Below are 14,867 nucleotides of genomic sequence, written 5' to 3' on the forward strand. Positions count from 1 at the left end.
TTTACACAATTGATGTGTGTATGGATTGGGATAACAGTTGTATGAGCCCCTAATATAATGTTAAAAAAGAAAAAAAAATACTTATGCAGGTAAAATTTGAGAAATGGTTAAAAAAAAAAGAGGTAGGAGGCAAAGGACGTATATAGAAGTCTAAATAAAGGCATGTACATTTGTAAATATATTTTTTAAAAAAAGTTGTATGAACCCCCAATAAAATGATTTTTAAAAGAAAAAAAAAATCCCCCCTCTGGTCTGGAATGCCTGGGTTTCAACGTATGATGTTTCATATGACAGCCACATCTTTTATCAGAGAATGTCTTTAGATCTCAGGTTTATAGTAGTGGAATGCTGCCTATTTCTCAGCCAATGTCAACAACTCCAAGTCAAAACTACAGCGGCAACATGTCCCAGTGGATGGATGAAGCAGGTTCCAGTTGAAACTGACTGTCTATTTTCAGGTTTAGGCTACCACTGGGAATACTGCTACAGCCCACACCACTCAGACGCCAGCGATAGCTCATCCACTGTGCGGGAACATGAAGGTGAGATGCTGTTTCTATCATAAAGAGGAAGAATGGCCTGTTTGTTCTGGATTACTCAATCTAGGTACCCCCAACCTACACATACAAATGAATGACTTTCGGAGATCACATAATCACATGCATCAACATCATGCCTTGAGCTCAAATAAACCTACTCGACATATAACAACACATTCAAAATATGAAATCACCATTTCTTGGGATATGCAGATTTATAAAAACTCCTAGAATTCAAAACATTTTAGAGCTGAGAAGGACCGCAGGAGCTGCTCATTCTATGCCTTCTCCCTAATGGACATTTCCTCGGCACCATTCACGGTGGAGGGTGACCCATTTCCAAAGGAATCAACTCCCTACCAGAGTCTCTATCCTCTGTGATCATCCATTCTATTTTTTTAAATCTCAGCTCCCATGAGTTTGACATTTTCCCTTAAATTGCACTCAGCTGTTTCCCTATAATTTTCAAGCATTTATCTTCTCTCTTGAACACGAATCCTTTCTCACCCAGCATCAGCCTAAGGTAGTTATCACATTGTGAACAGAGACAATTTTCTCCCAGATCAACATCTCTTCTTTTGCCCTTTCTCATGATTACAGGGGCTTCTGTATCCTAGTAAACCTCTCCCACTTAATGAGTGAGTGCCAGCTCCTTATTAATAATACCGAGAGATGAAGAAATTATGTCATTTGCATTTTGCCCTGTGTGGCTTCCCATTAGACTTTTTATGATAGAGTTGACAATATAAGAAAATTAGTGGCTCTTATTGTGTCTTTTTGACACAAAACTTCATGTAATCCTAAGATTTCGGGTTCTTCAACATTATCATTTACTAGTTAATTTCTTAGATGCAGGAGTTCATAACTTTTTCATTCTATTTGATGGTATCATCTGGTCAAAAAATGCAGATTTGTGTGATATTTGAGAATAGCTATCAAATCATCTAACATATTTGTGCTCTTCATACCACATTGGACTTGTCAATCCATTATTATCTAACCCTGCTAGCAATACAAAATCAAGTTCTACGACCTGCACGCCTTGACCAAAGATGCAAGCCACTGAAGATAATAGTAGCACCCAACTTAAAAACTATCCTGAAGTGAGAATGTTTTCATCTATTACTTAAGAAAATGACATCATCCTCTTTCTTTTTAAAAAATACCTGACTGAAATGAAGATGCATTGCCTCTAACATATATATATATAGCTATATATATACTGAAGTGAAGACAGAGATAGCAGCATGCCATTCATGTCTGACACGAAGGACGCTGGAGGATGCTGTGTCCTTCTGAGTGGTACTCAGTGGTCCTGAGTGGTACTCAGCCTGAGAATGCTCCATTTAGGGACTGAAAGAGGCGTTTACAGCCCTGGAATACTTGGTCATTTTATAAAAGAATGGATACAACCCAATTGTCATTTACTAATTTTTAAAAAGTCACCTGCTTTGTTACTTTCAATAAGATTTTGCGATGTTTAAACTGTGGGCGTATTTTATTGTGATGTTTTCATTTAAAAAAGAGTAAGAAAACATAGCTTCAAAACAGGAGGTGTTGATCCTGAAAGCTGAGTATCTCAGGACTCTGCCCCAGTGACAGAAACTGGGAAAGAGGAAATGTGTTTTCAGAAGATTGTTCCAAATGCCATCGACTCACAGGACTCATTACCTGTAAGAACTCACTGGGCTGTGAACGGAAGTCTGGGAATCACCCATTATGCCATTTCAGATATTTCTGAAAATGCTTGTGCTGACTGCTGTCCCCAACAATTCTCACCTTCTTCCTATTTTCACGGTCACTGTAGCTGGAGCCCCATCTGATGTAGAGGGACCTGAAAGAGATGCTTGCACCTAGCAAATATGTTGATTCAGGCTTTTAAGATTTAAACGCCAGCTTCATCAAAAGCTGCTGCATCCATTCCAAGTGCCCATATGAAAGCCTGATTTCCCAGGTGGCACAGTGTGGGCTGTGCTAGCAGGACAGTGGCTGTATCCTCTAGTCTGAAATAAGCAATCAAAATGCAGCTGGAACCCTCTGCTATCCTTGCATTCAAAGAGGAGGAAGGGAAATGGCATGCAAACACCTTCTGAAGAAAGACCCCCCCCAACCCCGTGAGCTCATGAAAACACATGGTCTCCAGCTCCTGGGGTGGCAGGCTAGGCCACACTCAAGGGACAAGAGGACAGACAGGGCGACGAGCCTTACGTTCTTGAAAGGACGTGAAGAGCATCTGGAAGCGGCTGTTGCGACTGCCTTCATCCGCCCACATGCGGATCACCCCCAGACCGGTGCGAAGCATCACGTCGTTGGCCACTGTGCTGCAGAACTTGGCTTTCAAGTCCTCCACAGAGCTGCTGCCATCATACACAGCCACAAAGTTCCTTTTGCACTCGTTGGAGTTCTGCATCTCGTAGTCCAAGAACCGCAGGTAGATCTGCAAGGCAACGGCAAAGGTCAGAGGACCCCCCAGCCAAACACAAGCCAGGCACAGCCTGGCCTTGCTCCTCTGGGACCCACCAGGCCACCTTGAGTGTCGTCAGACTCCCTGCCGTGTTTTCACCCTTCCGTAGACAGCAGGGTATAAAGACACCCAAATGTGGGCCATGGCCAAAGACCATTTTCACCATAGCAGACTCAGTTTTTTAGGTAAGTCCCACAAAAAAGAAAATTAAATTTCAAAGATGGTAAGGGGCAGTGAAACTTACTCTGTGTTCGGTTTTACTACCACTAATCTCACCATCATGGGGAAGTTTTTCTTGTCCTGTTCGGAAGAAGAAACCCCGACTTGGGGAAATGGCAAGACAGGAAGTTAGGCATAAAGATACTCTTAACTTCCTGAGCCCTCATCCTGCAGAGATCCTCACCACTGATTCAGATAGTGTGTTTCTGGATCAACAGGCTCCGTTTGACTTCTCACCACTCTGCTTTCACCCGAGTCCCAAACAAAGGGTGAGTCTGTCAACACTGCGTGTTCCTTTGCACATCCGTTCAGAAACACGTGAGGCTTCTCACGCTGGTCTGGGCACCGGTGATGGCAGGCACAATGGCCAGTGTTGAAAATAAGTGTCAAACAGATCATGACACAAACATGTAATGCCAAGAAGTGATTTGAAGAAAGAGGAAAAAATGACATCTACTATGAGAAGATAGAGAGATTCGGAAATAAAGAGGATATCAGGCATGGCATGCTTTCTTTACACATACATATACACACACATGTATACATACACATATATAGATATCTACATACCAACCCTAAGTGTCTACACGCTATTTGCTCTTCAGCTGGCTTCTTGTTGACAAAGCTTGGGGACCAAACTATAGACAGCCAATGATGTCTACAGTTACCTTTGCATCACTCTAGACCCAATGTCCTCATTTACTACACACACTGAGCTCATGCCCGGAGGGGCCTGGGGAAAAGGAGAAGCAACTGTCCTGTATTTGTAGAATTGGGTATTCATTGTTATCCTTCAAGTGATTTGTGTTTCACCTTCCCAGGCACTTCCAGGGTTGTAGCGAGAGTGCCGAGGGACGGCTGGACAATTTCAAGATGACTGGACCTTGAAAGGGCTGATGTGTCCCCACCCCTAGTTTTAACAATCAAACTCTTAACCCCAGGGAAGGAAAATCAATGAATGATTGATTTCCCTGATTCAGGGGAGGACGGTATTTGTCACATCACCTGATGTTTTTTGGGGGAACTAGCCAGGAGGCTAATTACATGATAGTGAGCTGCATGGTTTATTATTAGTCCGGGAAGCATGTCCAGGGTGTAATAGAGACAACTGAAGGAATGACGGGCCTTTCTATTCCCGTAAAGAGTTATCTTGGAAACCCACGGGCAGTTTTACCCTGCCCTCTGGGGTGACTCTGAGGCAGCATCCACTGGAGCAAAGGGAGTCCATCCAAGCGATGGCAAGAGCAGGAGGCATTGTGCTCTTGCACGATACAGTCCAATCTCTCCAAAACTGTCGGCACTCATGAGAGACCATTGTGAGATAAGGAAACTGGGGTCTCGATAGGTGCTGCTCATTTCTGCAGGTGACATGGCTTAACGGTCATGCCAGGGTGCAGGCTCAGATCTCCTTTGCTCCCTAGTACTGTGCCAATGAAAAGGCAAGTGTATTAGAGGCTCCAGGCCAGAGATGCCAGAATGCAGGCCCTGCTCTTAGCAAACACACTGCCAGGAACCAAGTCCATCAATAGACAAAACCAAACAAAACACCGTCCTTCTCAAGAGCTGACTATTGAGATCTGAATGCAAATCCTAAAAATGTAATCCTCAGAAAGCATGTGCACCTTAAAATCCTTGGGAAATCAGGTGATCGTATAGAAGAAGGGTGCGTAATCAGAAAAGGCTATTTGCATGTTCCGGGCCCTCCCTTATTTTCCCTTGAAGAGTGCAAGGGGTCGCAGGGGACGTCCCACATCAGGACATTCACATGCACTCTTACACAAGGTGACTTGAAAGGTTGTCTGAACACCTATACTTAAAGGTCATCATCAAATACTGGAGAAGACAGGGACCAGGCCGGCCTTGGGATGTTATATACTCTCTTAGAAGCTTTCTGTAATTTTCTTGACGCCATTTTTTCTTTTTTTAAAACCTCGGGAAAGAAACACAATAAGCCAGTGGAGTAAAGCTTTAACTGGGTCCAGGTCTGTCCAAGCAAAGGCCAAATGTCATCAGGCAGAATAATTGCTTAAGCTCCCTGAGCCCTCCTCAGACACACAGCTCAGCGCACAGGAGAGAGGAACACCCTTCCTGCATGATGATTCACACGACAATCTTGTCATCACAAAGCTTGTGTCTTAATAATTCAGAGAGAAACAACTGCCTGTGACAATATTTTTATTTAAATGAGAAAACTGCAGAAAGCCCTCTGGTCTGGTCTGTGTGCTGAAGAAAAGAGAAAATGAGAAACCGAATAATATATAACCCCAGTAAAATGGTCCGATTATAATCTCTGCTCTGAATCATTGGGACACATTCGTCTTTTTAATCAATCACAAATGGCCTGAACTGACAGGATGATTTATTAAGCAGGACATGGGAAGCTTCAGAAAACATAAGCCATTCCTATGGATGTCTGTCTTCCAAATCACACTAATACGGAAAACAGGATTCCTTGGTACACTCGAGCAAGTGAGTCGAGCTATCAATTTAATAAGAAATATATTTACCAATAAACATTTCATATCACCTTTTCCACCTGCACCCTCCTCTCACTGAGAGCAATTATTCTAGACTTGCCAGCAGAACGTCCTCCAAGATGAAGCCAATAGGATAGAGTGCAGTTTAAGAGAAAGCGCTGTGGTTGGTTTAAACAGCCACTCTGAACTCACTCCCATCAGGTTGATCTCAACTCCCAGCAACCCTGCAGGACAGGGTAGAACTACCCCTGGGGATTTCTGAGATGTCACTCTTTATGGCCTTAGAAAGTTCTGTCTTTCTTCTGAGGAGAGGCTGGTGGTTTTGAACTGCTGACCTTGTGGTTCTCAGCCCCACGCTTAACCACAACATCTGGGCTCCTAAATAGCTACTAGACAATTTTATAATTAAAACCACATTCTAACAAGTGTGTGGCTCAGGATGTCTCACTGCTTGCCATTTATAGTGGGGCAATACATAAACATGCAGGTAAGAATTTACTGGTGTTGGGTGGTGGGTTTTGTTTTTTAATTGCCCCATTTATTCCAATTTGATTCTGTGTTCTTTAATTAATAAAAATTAAGTTAATCAGGAGTCATGAATAATCTGTAAGTATTGAGAGTTTTATTCTTTTGAGGCTTTCATCATTAAAGTATGCCTTCCGTATATGTCTTTATAAATCTATTGACTCTCTGGCCCTGTTGTAAGGAAATGGACAATTTCCCTTGCATGTGTGGCCTTGAGACATCACACTGGAAGGAGAATCAGATGACTCTAGCTCCAGCTCGCTCGGGTACTAACTAGCCGAACACCTAGGCAAGTCATTTACCAGATGCTCGGACTCTGGTTCTGAGAGGACATGCAGATCAGCCATGCCAACAAAAGCACTTGCCTTTTTAATGAACTACACAAAATCACTGCCAAACTCAGCTTGGCCTCTGTCTGGGGAAACTTATTTGCTCTTTGGACAGCTCCATTATATAAACAAAACAAAATGAAGAAACAAACAAACGGCCTCCCCCGAGTTGTATCCGAAGCTATCTTTCTCTAGCTGGCAAGGCCAGGAGGATGGTGGCACACCCAATTATCTAGGTTAAGTCTTCTTTCTGAAGAAATCAGAAGTCTTATTCTCCTCCCAAAGGGCACTTCCTCTCATCGTTGAACAAGGCTAGTATGTCCTTTCTCCCAGCTGTAAACCAGGGCGGGAGCTCCAAGTTCGCGGCAGATGTTCCCCTTAGCAGGAGGTATGGGAAGGAAAATGAGGCCTTTCTTCATGGAGTTCCCACTGACATAGTTCCCACTGCTTGCTTCCCCATCACGCTCTTCTTGCAACTCCTCCTGAGCAGATTCTGATCTAGACACGTTCCCTTCCACTACCCTTGTTCTAGAATCTGCATACATACCTAACCAGCTGATTACGGAAGCATGTTCCACTTCCCATCGTTAACTCATCTGGAACTGCCTTCTTCTGACTCTCTCTATCCATCTCTTCAGTGAGATAACCAGTAGCATAACTCTCTTAAAGCCCTCTACCATATTTTCTGCCACTGGCATTCCAAACTCTTTAAAAATTTTTTTTGGATTAGTCACATCCTAGTTAGAGATGAAAAACACAAACTCACTGCCATTGAATCAATCCCGACTCGCGGCGCCACTGAATAGGACAAGGAAGAATTGTCCTCGTAGGTTTCTGAGACCGTAGCTCTGTGCCGGAGCAGAAGAGCTCAACTTCCTGCCAGTGGAGAGGCTGATGGTTTCAAACTGCCGCCCTCGCAGTAGCAGTCCAATGCACGTTACGCCACCGGGGCTCCTATCTAAAGATGCACAACCTATATTCCTATTCTCACACTAAACAGGTAAATACGATATTTTATTTTCTATTTGACCAAAGGTTGAGAAGTAATACACAATTTATAGGAATTCCAATAGCACTCAAGTGAGTGATTTAGTATGGTCAGTGTGGATTAGGGTTCAAGCCACCAGTTACCATGACAGACATTCACCAGGAGCAAGTTCAACTGGTGCTGTGATCCTCTCTTCTCAGGAGCAGCTCCAAATTCCGTGAGACAGAAAGTCCACAGAGGCGGTGATATCCCATTCTTGCTTTTTCTCCATGCTTATTCAAAGCTCTAACCTTTAGCAACATAGAGAGAGCCTGTCACAATAGAGCCAGCTTTGTCCAGCTCTGTGGGTGACTTCCCCTTTGGGGTCACAGAATGCCAGGATCTGTGACAGACAGGTACGCTTGGTATTTTTGTCCAGGATTGTACAAAAGACAGGCTATTTACCAGCTGGGAGAGAAGTGTGTGTGTGCTCGCCCTCATGAAAGCCTCTCTTTGAGCCCTGCGCTGATGGAGACACTGGTTTCTAAGAGCAAGGTGGGGCTCAGCTGCTCCTGGCTTGAGAAGAACCTCCAACACTTCCTCCATTCAGCATTTCAGAAACATACACACCGGGCCCATGTGATCATGGAACCTAGTAAACGGTGAGTCAGCTCCCTGATAGTCTATGTAGGGCGGATGGAGGGAGGAGTCACTTCCTATCACTGACGTGATTCAGAGTCATGGTGACCCTCTGTGGTCAGAGCAGAACTCCTCCACAGGGTCTCCAAGGAAGGGATGAACTCAGAAGTACACCACCAGGCTTGTCTCCCAAGCTGACAGTGGGTGAGTTCAAAACACCCACCTTTCAGCTAATAGAGGGGGGCTTAACCCTCTGCACCATGTACTCTGTACTATGTCATCTGCATCCTGTGATGGATGTCATAATGAACTTAACTTTTGGTGGGGGGGTTGCCTACAGACGACAGTGTTTGAATCTGCACCCTGATCTCTGAATGATGATAACTGGGGGTGTGGCGAGGAAACCCCTCCCGCCCCATCTCATTGGCCAATCTCCGAGAAAAGATAGTCAAAGAAAGAAAATCAGAACATTTCCTGGAATACAGTTCCCTAAACGTGACTCATCTTTGTCCCTCACTCTGAACATCCAGTCACCCAATTCCCTTGTGTTTTCTATGTTTCCTAATCTGTGTACTCCCAAGAGAATGATCAGTCCAAGAAAAACAAAAACAAAAATGCAGTAGACTGTGAGACTTCCAGTTGCTGACTTTGAACAAATCATCGGGAAAGACGTGCAGGAGAACTCGTCTTTGGACGAGCAGGAAGTCAAGGGTAACAGAGAAACCCTCAAGGGGATGGATGAATACCCTAGCTGCCATGATGAACTCGGCCATACCAATGGTCTTGAAGATGGGGCCCAGCCAGGCGACATTTCCTTATGCTTTGCTAAGGTCTCATTGAGTCGTAGCCGGTTCAGTAACTACTCACAACCACCATGTGTCTGCCAGCTAACCTGGTCCAAGACACTGGGGTTCCTGCCCTCACTTCCTGCTGTGCTTTCTCCTTGTAGTATGAGCAGTTCTGCTCTGCCTTTCTACACAGAAGAGTCCTTTCCTAAAACACAAATCTGATCGCATCACTCTCCTGCTTCTAACGCAGGACCGTCTTCGCCCTGTAGAAGGTCTGCAGAACCTTTGGGCATCACCACTTACTCCTTCCTTCAACTCTCATGGTTTTATTGGGTCACAAGCAACACCTTCAATCCATTCAAAAGTCAGCGGGGGCTACTCTGATTCCATGACGTCACAGATGCAATGACCTCCAGCTGGGACCACCCTCCCTACCACCGGCTTCCTTCCCTACCTGTCACAACAGTATGAGCGGGCTCCAAATACTGGGTGGAAAATAATGGAATGAAATTTTAATGGAACTTTTCCAAGTTTGTTTTTAAGAGCCCTGGCTTGTAGTTTTCATTCAGCTTAAGCTGTGGGCCTGACTGATACCTGGGTCAGGCCTAAATCATCTTCTCCCTCACTCTAATTCCATGGTCCCCCAAGCACCACAATCTCTCTCATTGATTGGATGGTTTTCCTTGCACATTTGTCTCAGCACGGAGCTATACACACATGAAGAGCAGTGCTGCCTCTGCCTCTGGTGCTTGCCATGTACAGAGTCGCTTAACAATAATCACTCCAATCCCAATAGAAGTTAGTTTTCTAATTCCTGGCCTCTTAGGAGTCGGGGGTGGGGGCAGGGAGGGACGGGACTTGTTAATGCCAGGGCCTATGTTCTTTCATAGGAACATTCAAAAGGGACCAGAGAGTTGCTTCAGAATTTGGAGGTCTCCTTTGGGAAAGGAGCCCTGGAGGGACAGTGGGTTAAATGCTGGACCGCCAACGACAAGGTGGGTGGTTCAAACCCATCTATTGCAGGGAGGGAGAAATACGAAGCGGCCTGATCCTGTCAAGATTTAGTCTCAGGGACCTGAAGGAGTAGTTCAACGCTCTTCTCTTCTGTGGGGTCACTATGCTTTGCTATCTCCTTCGGAGGGGTACAGGCTCTTTGAGGTCCTGTTTGCTATGGTCACCAAACCTTACCATACAGCTACTAGATATGGCAGTTATACAAGTTTTCGAGACTGAGAAATTTTCTCCACAGGTACAATTTTGGGCTAAGAGAAGAAATAACCACCTGCAGATACTGATAATAAAGGCATGAAGGTCACCACAGCTAAGTATAACAGTTCCGTCCATTTTTCAGAAAGGTAGACTTATTTTCGAGTCTAAGGCCATCTTCACAACCCAATCTAATGAAAATCACACAGAACGAAACATGGAACAGGAAAAGGCAAGTTGCATTTTAGAACTAAAATAAAAGAAGCATGTAAGATGGCACCCTGAAATGCTGGAAGCATCTCCAGGTGGCTCAGAAAAACGCACGCTCCAGGCACATTTCAAGTTGCATGTGACGACGCCCTTGGGACTAACCTTGGACCGTGGTGGGGCTCGGATGTACCATTTGCAATCGACGGCCTCGCTGGCGGATGCTTTTCCCTCCTTCATGATCTGCACAGACTCCACGATTCCTTCCGGGCCGCCCGTCTCAAACTCACAAGCTGAATAACAGGATGGCAAACACACACACACAAATGGAGCTTGAACAATCCACCGACAGTGCGTTGCAGAGCAGAAATCAATGGTCTCTGAGCACGACTGAGTATTTCGTTTACCAACCTGGTAAGGGCTTCAGAATGCCCAGGTCCTTAAAGTCAGGATCTTAAAAATTGAGAAAAACACAAAATTAATCCCATTCTGCAGTTGCTACTTAAAATCACATTGCACAGCACCCCATTACAGGATTCAGCAAGCTGCCCCCACATGCATAGTAAGAAAAGTGAAATGGGTAAGTAAAAAGTGCACGAGAATGCCGTGCCTGAAAAATGTGAACTGGCAGGACATGTGATTACTACAAGGGTTTTTTTCCCCCTGAATACAGATGCCTTTAAAAAAATCACCCAAAATGAATCCTTCATGAAAGAAAAGACATCCATATTATCTATAACTCCCTAATAGGATACCAGATTAAAAAAAAAAACACACATCTATCATTTAGCTAGCACTTGGATGAACATTCCTCTTCTCTAAATAGGATTGTTTCATACGATTTAAAAGATTCAATACACCACGGAAACACAAATTTCAATGGACATTGCACCATCCTGTTTTCATCGGGCCCTCTTCTGTGGTGCGCCCTAGCCCTCCTCCTAGGATGTTTCTCAGCAAACTACTCTCTCTACCCAGCCTCCAGGCACCCTCAGTCTTCCTCTGGTGCAACTCCAGGTTCAAGTATCTTTCTGGGTTCAGTCACGTGCTCCCAGAGGCTTACTCTATGAGGAGCCACAACAGTACACAATTTTTGTAAGTCAACCTCAGCAGCCTCATTCCCATTTTCTGGAATGGATTGCTACATAGGTATGCACCCACTGATGTTGAAAGGTAAGTCCTGTAGAAGACTTCTGGGAGCATTTTCTTCACTTATAGAGAAACAAAGCATCCGGAGGGTGACCAGCTCTTGCACGTGTCCATCGTGGACCCTTTGCACTCACAGCGGTTGTCATCTTTGATGCTGAGAGGTGCTGGTGGAAGAAAATGCTTAGCTGTGAAGAATGGGAACATGGAGAGCCCGGAGTCCTGGAGGATGTAAAACCACATTCTGCATGCACGTATCTTGGGGGCCTTTTCTTTTTGAAAAAACTCACATCATTGTAGCACTAGCTGCTTTGAATTGGATTTTCTTTTGCTTTTGGGTAAAGACATCAGCAGTTGTGATTTTATATGGGAGACACGTGATATCCAATTTTAAAGGTGACTGGGAAATCTAATTTGGCCCCACGACTATGGTGTTCACAATAAATTTAAAATCTCAACAAGCTGGACATATTTTCTGAGGCAACAGTTCAAAGATGGAACGGGAAAGAGCAGCGCTCTTTCTGAAGGGAACGGCACTGGGCTTATTTTGAGTAGTGGGCTCACTGCGTGCGCGCGCGTGCGTGCGTGTGTGTACCTCGGGGTGTCCCTTTGAAGGTCTGTATGCCCAAATACAGGAACTGCAAGAGGGCCACGGGAGCCGAGTTGCCTTCATCACAGATTTACTTCTGTTGCGGTTGTGGAATAATGGATCTGTAGATCTGTTGAACCTCACAAGACCTAGATCAGCCATGTGACAAGATAGTGATACCGATGGCCATTCAGTGGATTCAAACCCACAGAGATCCAGCAGTACAAAACGAAACTGCTCCCTATTGTGTACAAGGGCCCAAAGATTCAGAGAAGCAGAAAATCACATCTTTCTCTTCTAGTTCAGGGATGGGGGTTGGAAGAGCTGGCCTTTTGGTTAATAACCCAATACTTAATCCACTGAGTCACCAGGGATTCTTTCATCAGGTATCAAAACCCATTTCGAGACATTTTAAAGCAAAATAAAAATTAAAAAAACCCTATTGCTCATATTGACCCACTGCATACTTGAGTGGAACATGACAATCAAGATGTCACTAGAATGTGGTATATACAAATCAAGTGTGAACTCTCTGACACTACTGTTTTTGAAAAGAGTTTTCTTTCGTTTGGGGGAAAAAAAGAAAACGGAAAAATACCTATGAAATTCACAGGAAAAAATACAGAAATTAGAATATCCATACTTAATTTTGACCAGGCTCCTTCCTCAAAGTCAATGTCATCCAGTTGACTCTGATTCATAGTGAACCTATCGGACATGGTATCTTTGCGCCTCTGAGACTGTAAGTCCTCGTAGCAGTAGAAAGCCTCATCTTTCTCCTGTGGAGTGGCTGCTGGTTTCAAACTACTCAGCTTGAGGTTAGCAGTCCATCTCCTAACCACTATGCCACTGGGGCTTCTTAGGGTATCTCCCAGTAGCATTTACTTTTTAAAAAAATCAACAAATAATTGGTCATATTCTTTCAACACACAGGAATTTAATACATTACTTTGTACAAGAAAAGCACCAGACCACATTTGTACAGGACCACTCCGATCAATGTCAGCATCAAACAGGCCCACCGATAGGGAGGAGACCCATCCAGGTTCTCCTTAGTTACACACCAAGCCTCTTCACCCAACGAGTAAGGATCTCTCTTAATCATTATATATCCTGTCTACTAGTTTGCATACTGTTTAATTATGTTCCTTATTATTACTCATTATCTGCTTCTTGATTAGACCATTTCATCTTTGCATGCTATTCTTATGATGCTTGTGGAAATGTAGATGGTATTCCATTTTCTAGTCTGAAGACTAAACATTTTTCATTTTTATAACTCATGCCAGAAAACTTTGAGAGACATGACAGTTCTGGGAATTGAAAAATTATTTTTTCTTTATATTAATGATTGAGAGACATGACAGTTCTGGGAATTGAAAAATTATTTTTTCTTTATATTAATGATGAGAGCACTGGTTAAAAAAGGAAAGAAAACATGAAGCATTTTTTGGTTCCATTTGAATTAACCACTAGTAATATCACATTAGCCATCTGACCTGAAATAAAAAGAAAAACAACAACCAAATAGTAATTGAATAGTAAGCATATAAGGATTGATTTATCATCCAAGGTTGGCCGGGGTCCAGGGCACGCATAATCTTACAGAACCACAGGGAAGGTGGGCTTACTCAAAGTCAACTTTAGATCTCCCCACATCCATTCTCTGCTGAGAAACGTAGATGTTTAAGAATACAAAACAAATGACGGTACTCACCTCATTTCCCATGAGACTTAGAAAAAGACCCATGGTATTTTAATAAACTGACTGCCCTTAAGGGATACTGGTGACGAGGTGGGTTAGGCAGAGGTTGCTATTCACAAGGTCGGCTGCCCAAATCCATTAGCCACTCCCCCAGGAGAAAAACGAGGTTGTCACTTCCATGAGATTCACCACCTTAGAAACTCCAAGGAGATGTCCCATCTGTATGATAGCCAGAATCAATTAGATGGCAGTGGGTTTGGTTCGATTTGGTTAGGATCAGAGCCTGCAGGAAGTCCTGGTGGGGTGATGACTAAGTGTTCAGCTGCTAAGTCAAAAAATGGGCGGTTCCTATCCCTCCAGTGAGTCCAAGAAAGAAATACCTGGTAGTTTGCTTCCATAGAGATTACAGACAAGACCACCCCAGGGTGCGGTGCTTCTTGTCCCAAGAGTTTCCTTTGAGTTGAGATCAACTTGCATGCACTCTACAGTCACACCCGTCCTGTGGCTCTTGTTCCTGTACACCTGGCTCTGTGGACTTGGCTGGCTTGCTCCTCACCAACCACCCTTTCTGTTTCTCAAGCACTCCAGGGTTTCTCTCCCCAGGCTCCACACTTTGCATGTGTACAATACCTTTCTCTGCCAGGTCTTCAGAAAGAGACCATCCATGGCCACTCACAGTCTCTCAAGTACCACTGGTTCACATAGTCTTCTCTCCCTTTGAGTCGCTTATCAACATTTGTAATTGTTTTTGCTACTTGTCTGCTAATATTCTGTTTTGTTTTGATTTTTTTTCTCAACAGCTTTTTTGGCAGACAGTTCACCAATCATGCAATTCAATAGTCCAGTCACATCAAGAAGAGTGGTACAATCATCACTGCAATCAGTTTTAGTACATTTTCTTCATTCATATACTCAATGTTATTAGCTCCCCACTTCCCCCTAGCCTCCCCTGCCATCACCCCCACCCCCTCTGCCACTCCCCCCAACCCCCCACTGCCACGGAAGCATTAATCCAGTGACTGTCTCTACGCATTTTCCTATCCTGGATTTTACATACAGAAAAAAAA

At 44.1% G+C, this 14,867-nt stretch overlaps 1 protein-coding gene across 1 annotated transcript in view; it reads right to left on the bottom strand.

Annotated features, from left to right (window-relative positions):
• NETO1 (neuropilin and tolloid like 1) overlaps nt 1-14,867 on the bottom strand; it is a 134,452-nt gene that overhangs the window by 33,408 nt on the left and 86,177 nt on the right. The window contains exons 5-7 of the mRNA XM_004703043.4: nt 10,772-10,813; nt 10,526-10,653; nt 2,748-2,976 (exon numbers count right to left, since the gene is read on the bottom strand). Coding sequence (XP_004703100.1) covers nt 2,748-2,976; nt 10,526-10,653; nt 10,772-10,813 — 399 coding nt within the window. The remainder of the gene's footprint in view (nt 1-2,747; nt 2,977-10,525; nt 10,654-10,771; nt 10,814-14,867) is intronic.

This window comes from Echinops telfairi, unplaced genomic scaffold, assembly GCF_000313985.2.
Source record: "Echinops telfairi isolate 266 unplaced genomic scaffold, ASM31398v2 ScPeMD7_7400;HRSCAF=8409, whole genome shotgun sequence".
Classification (NCBI taxonomy): domain Eukaryota; kingdom Metazoa; phylum Chordata; class Mammalia; order Afrosoricida; family Tenrecidae; genus Echinops; species Echinops telfairi.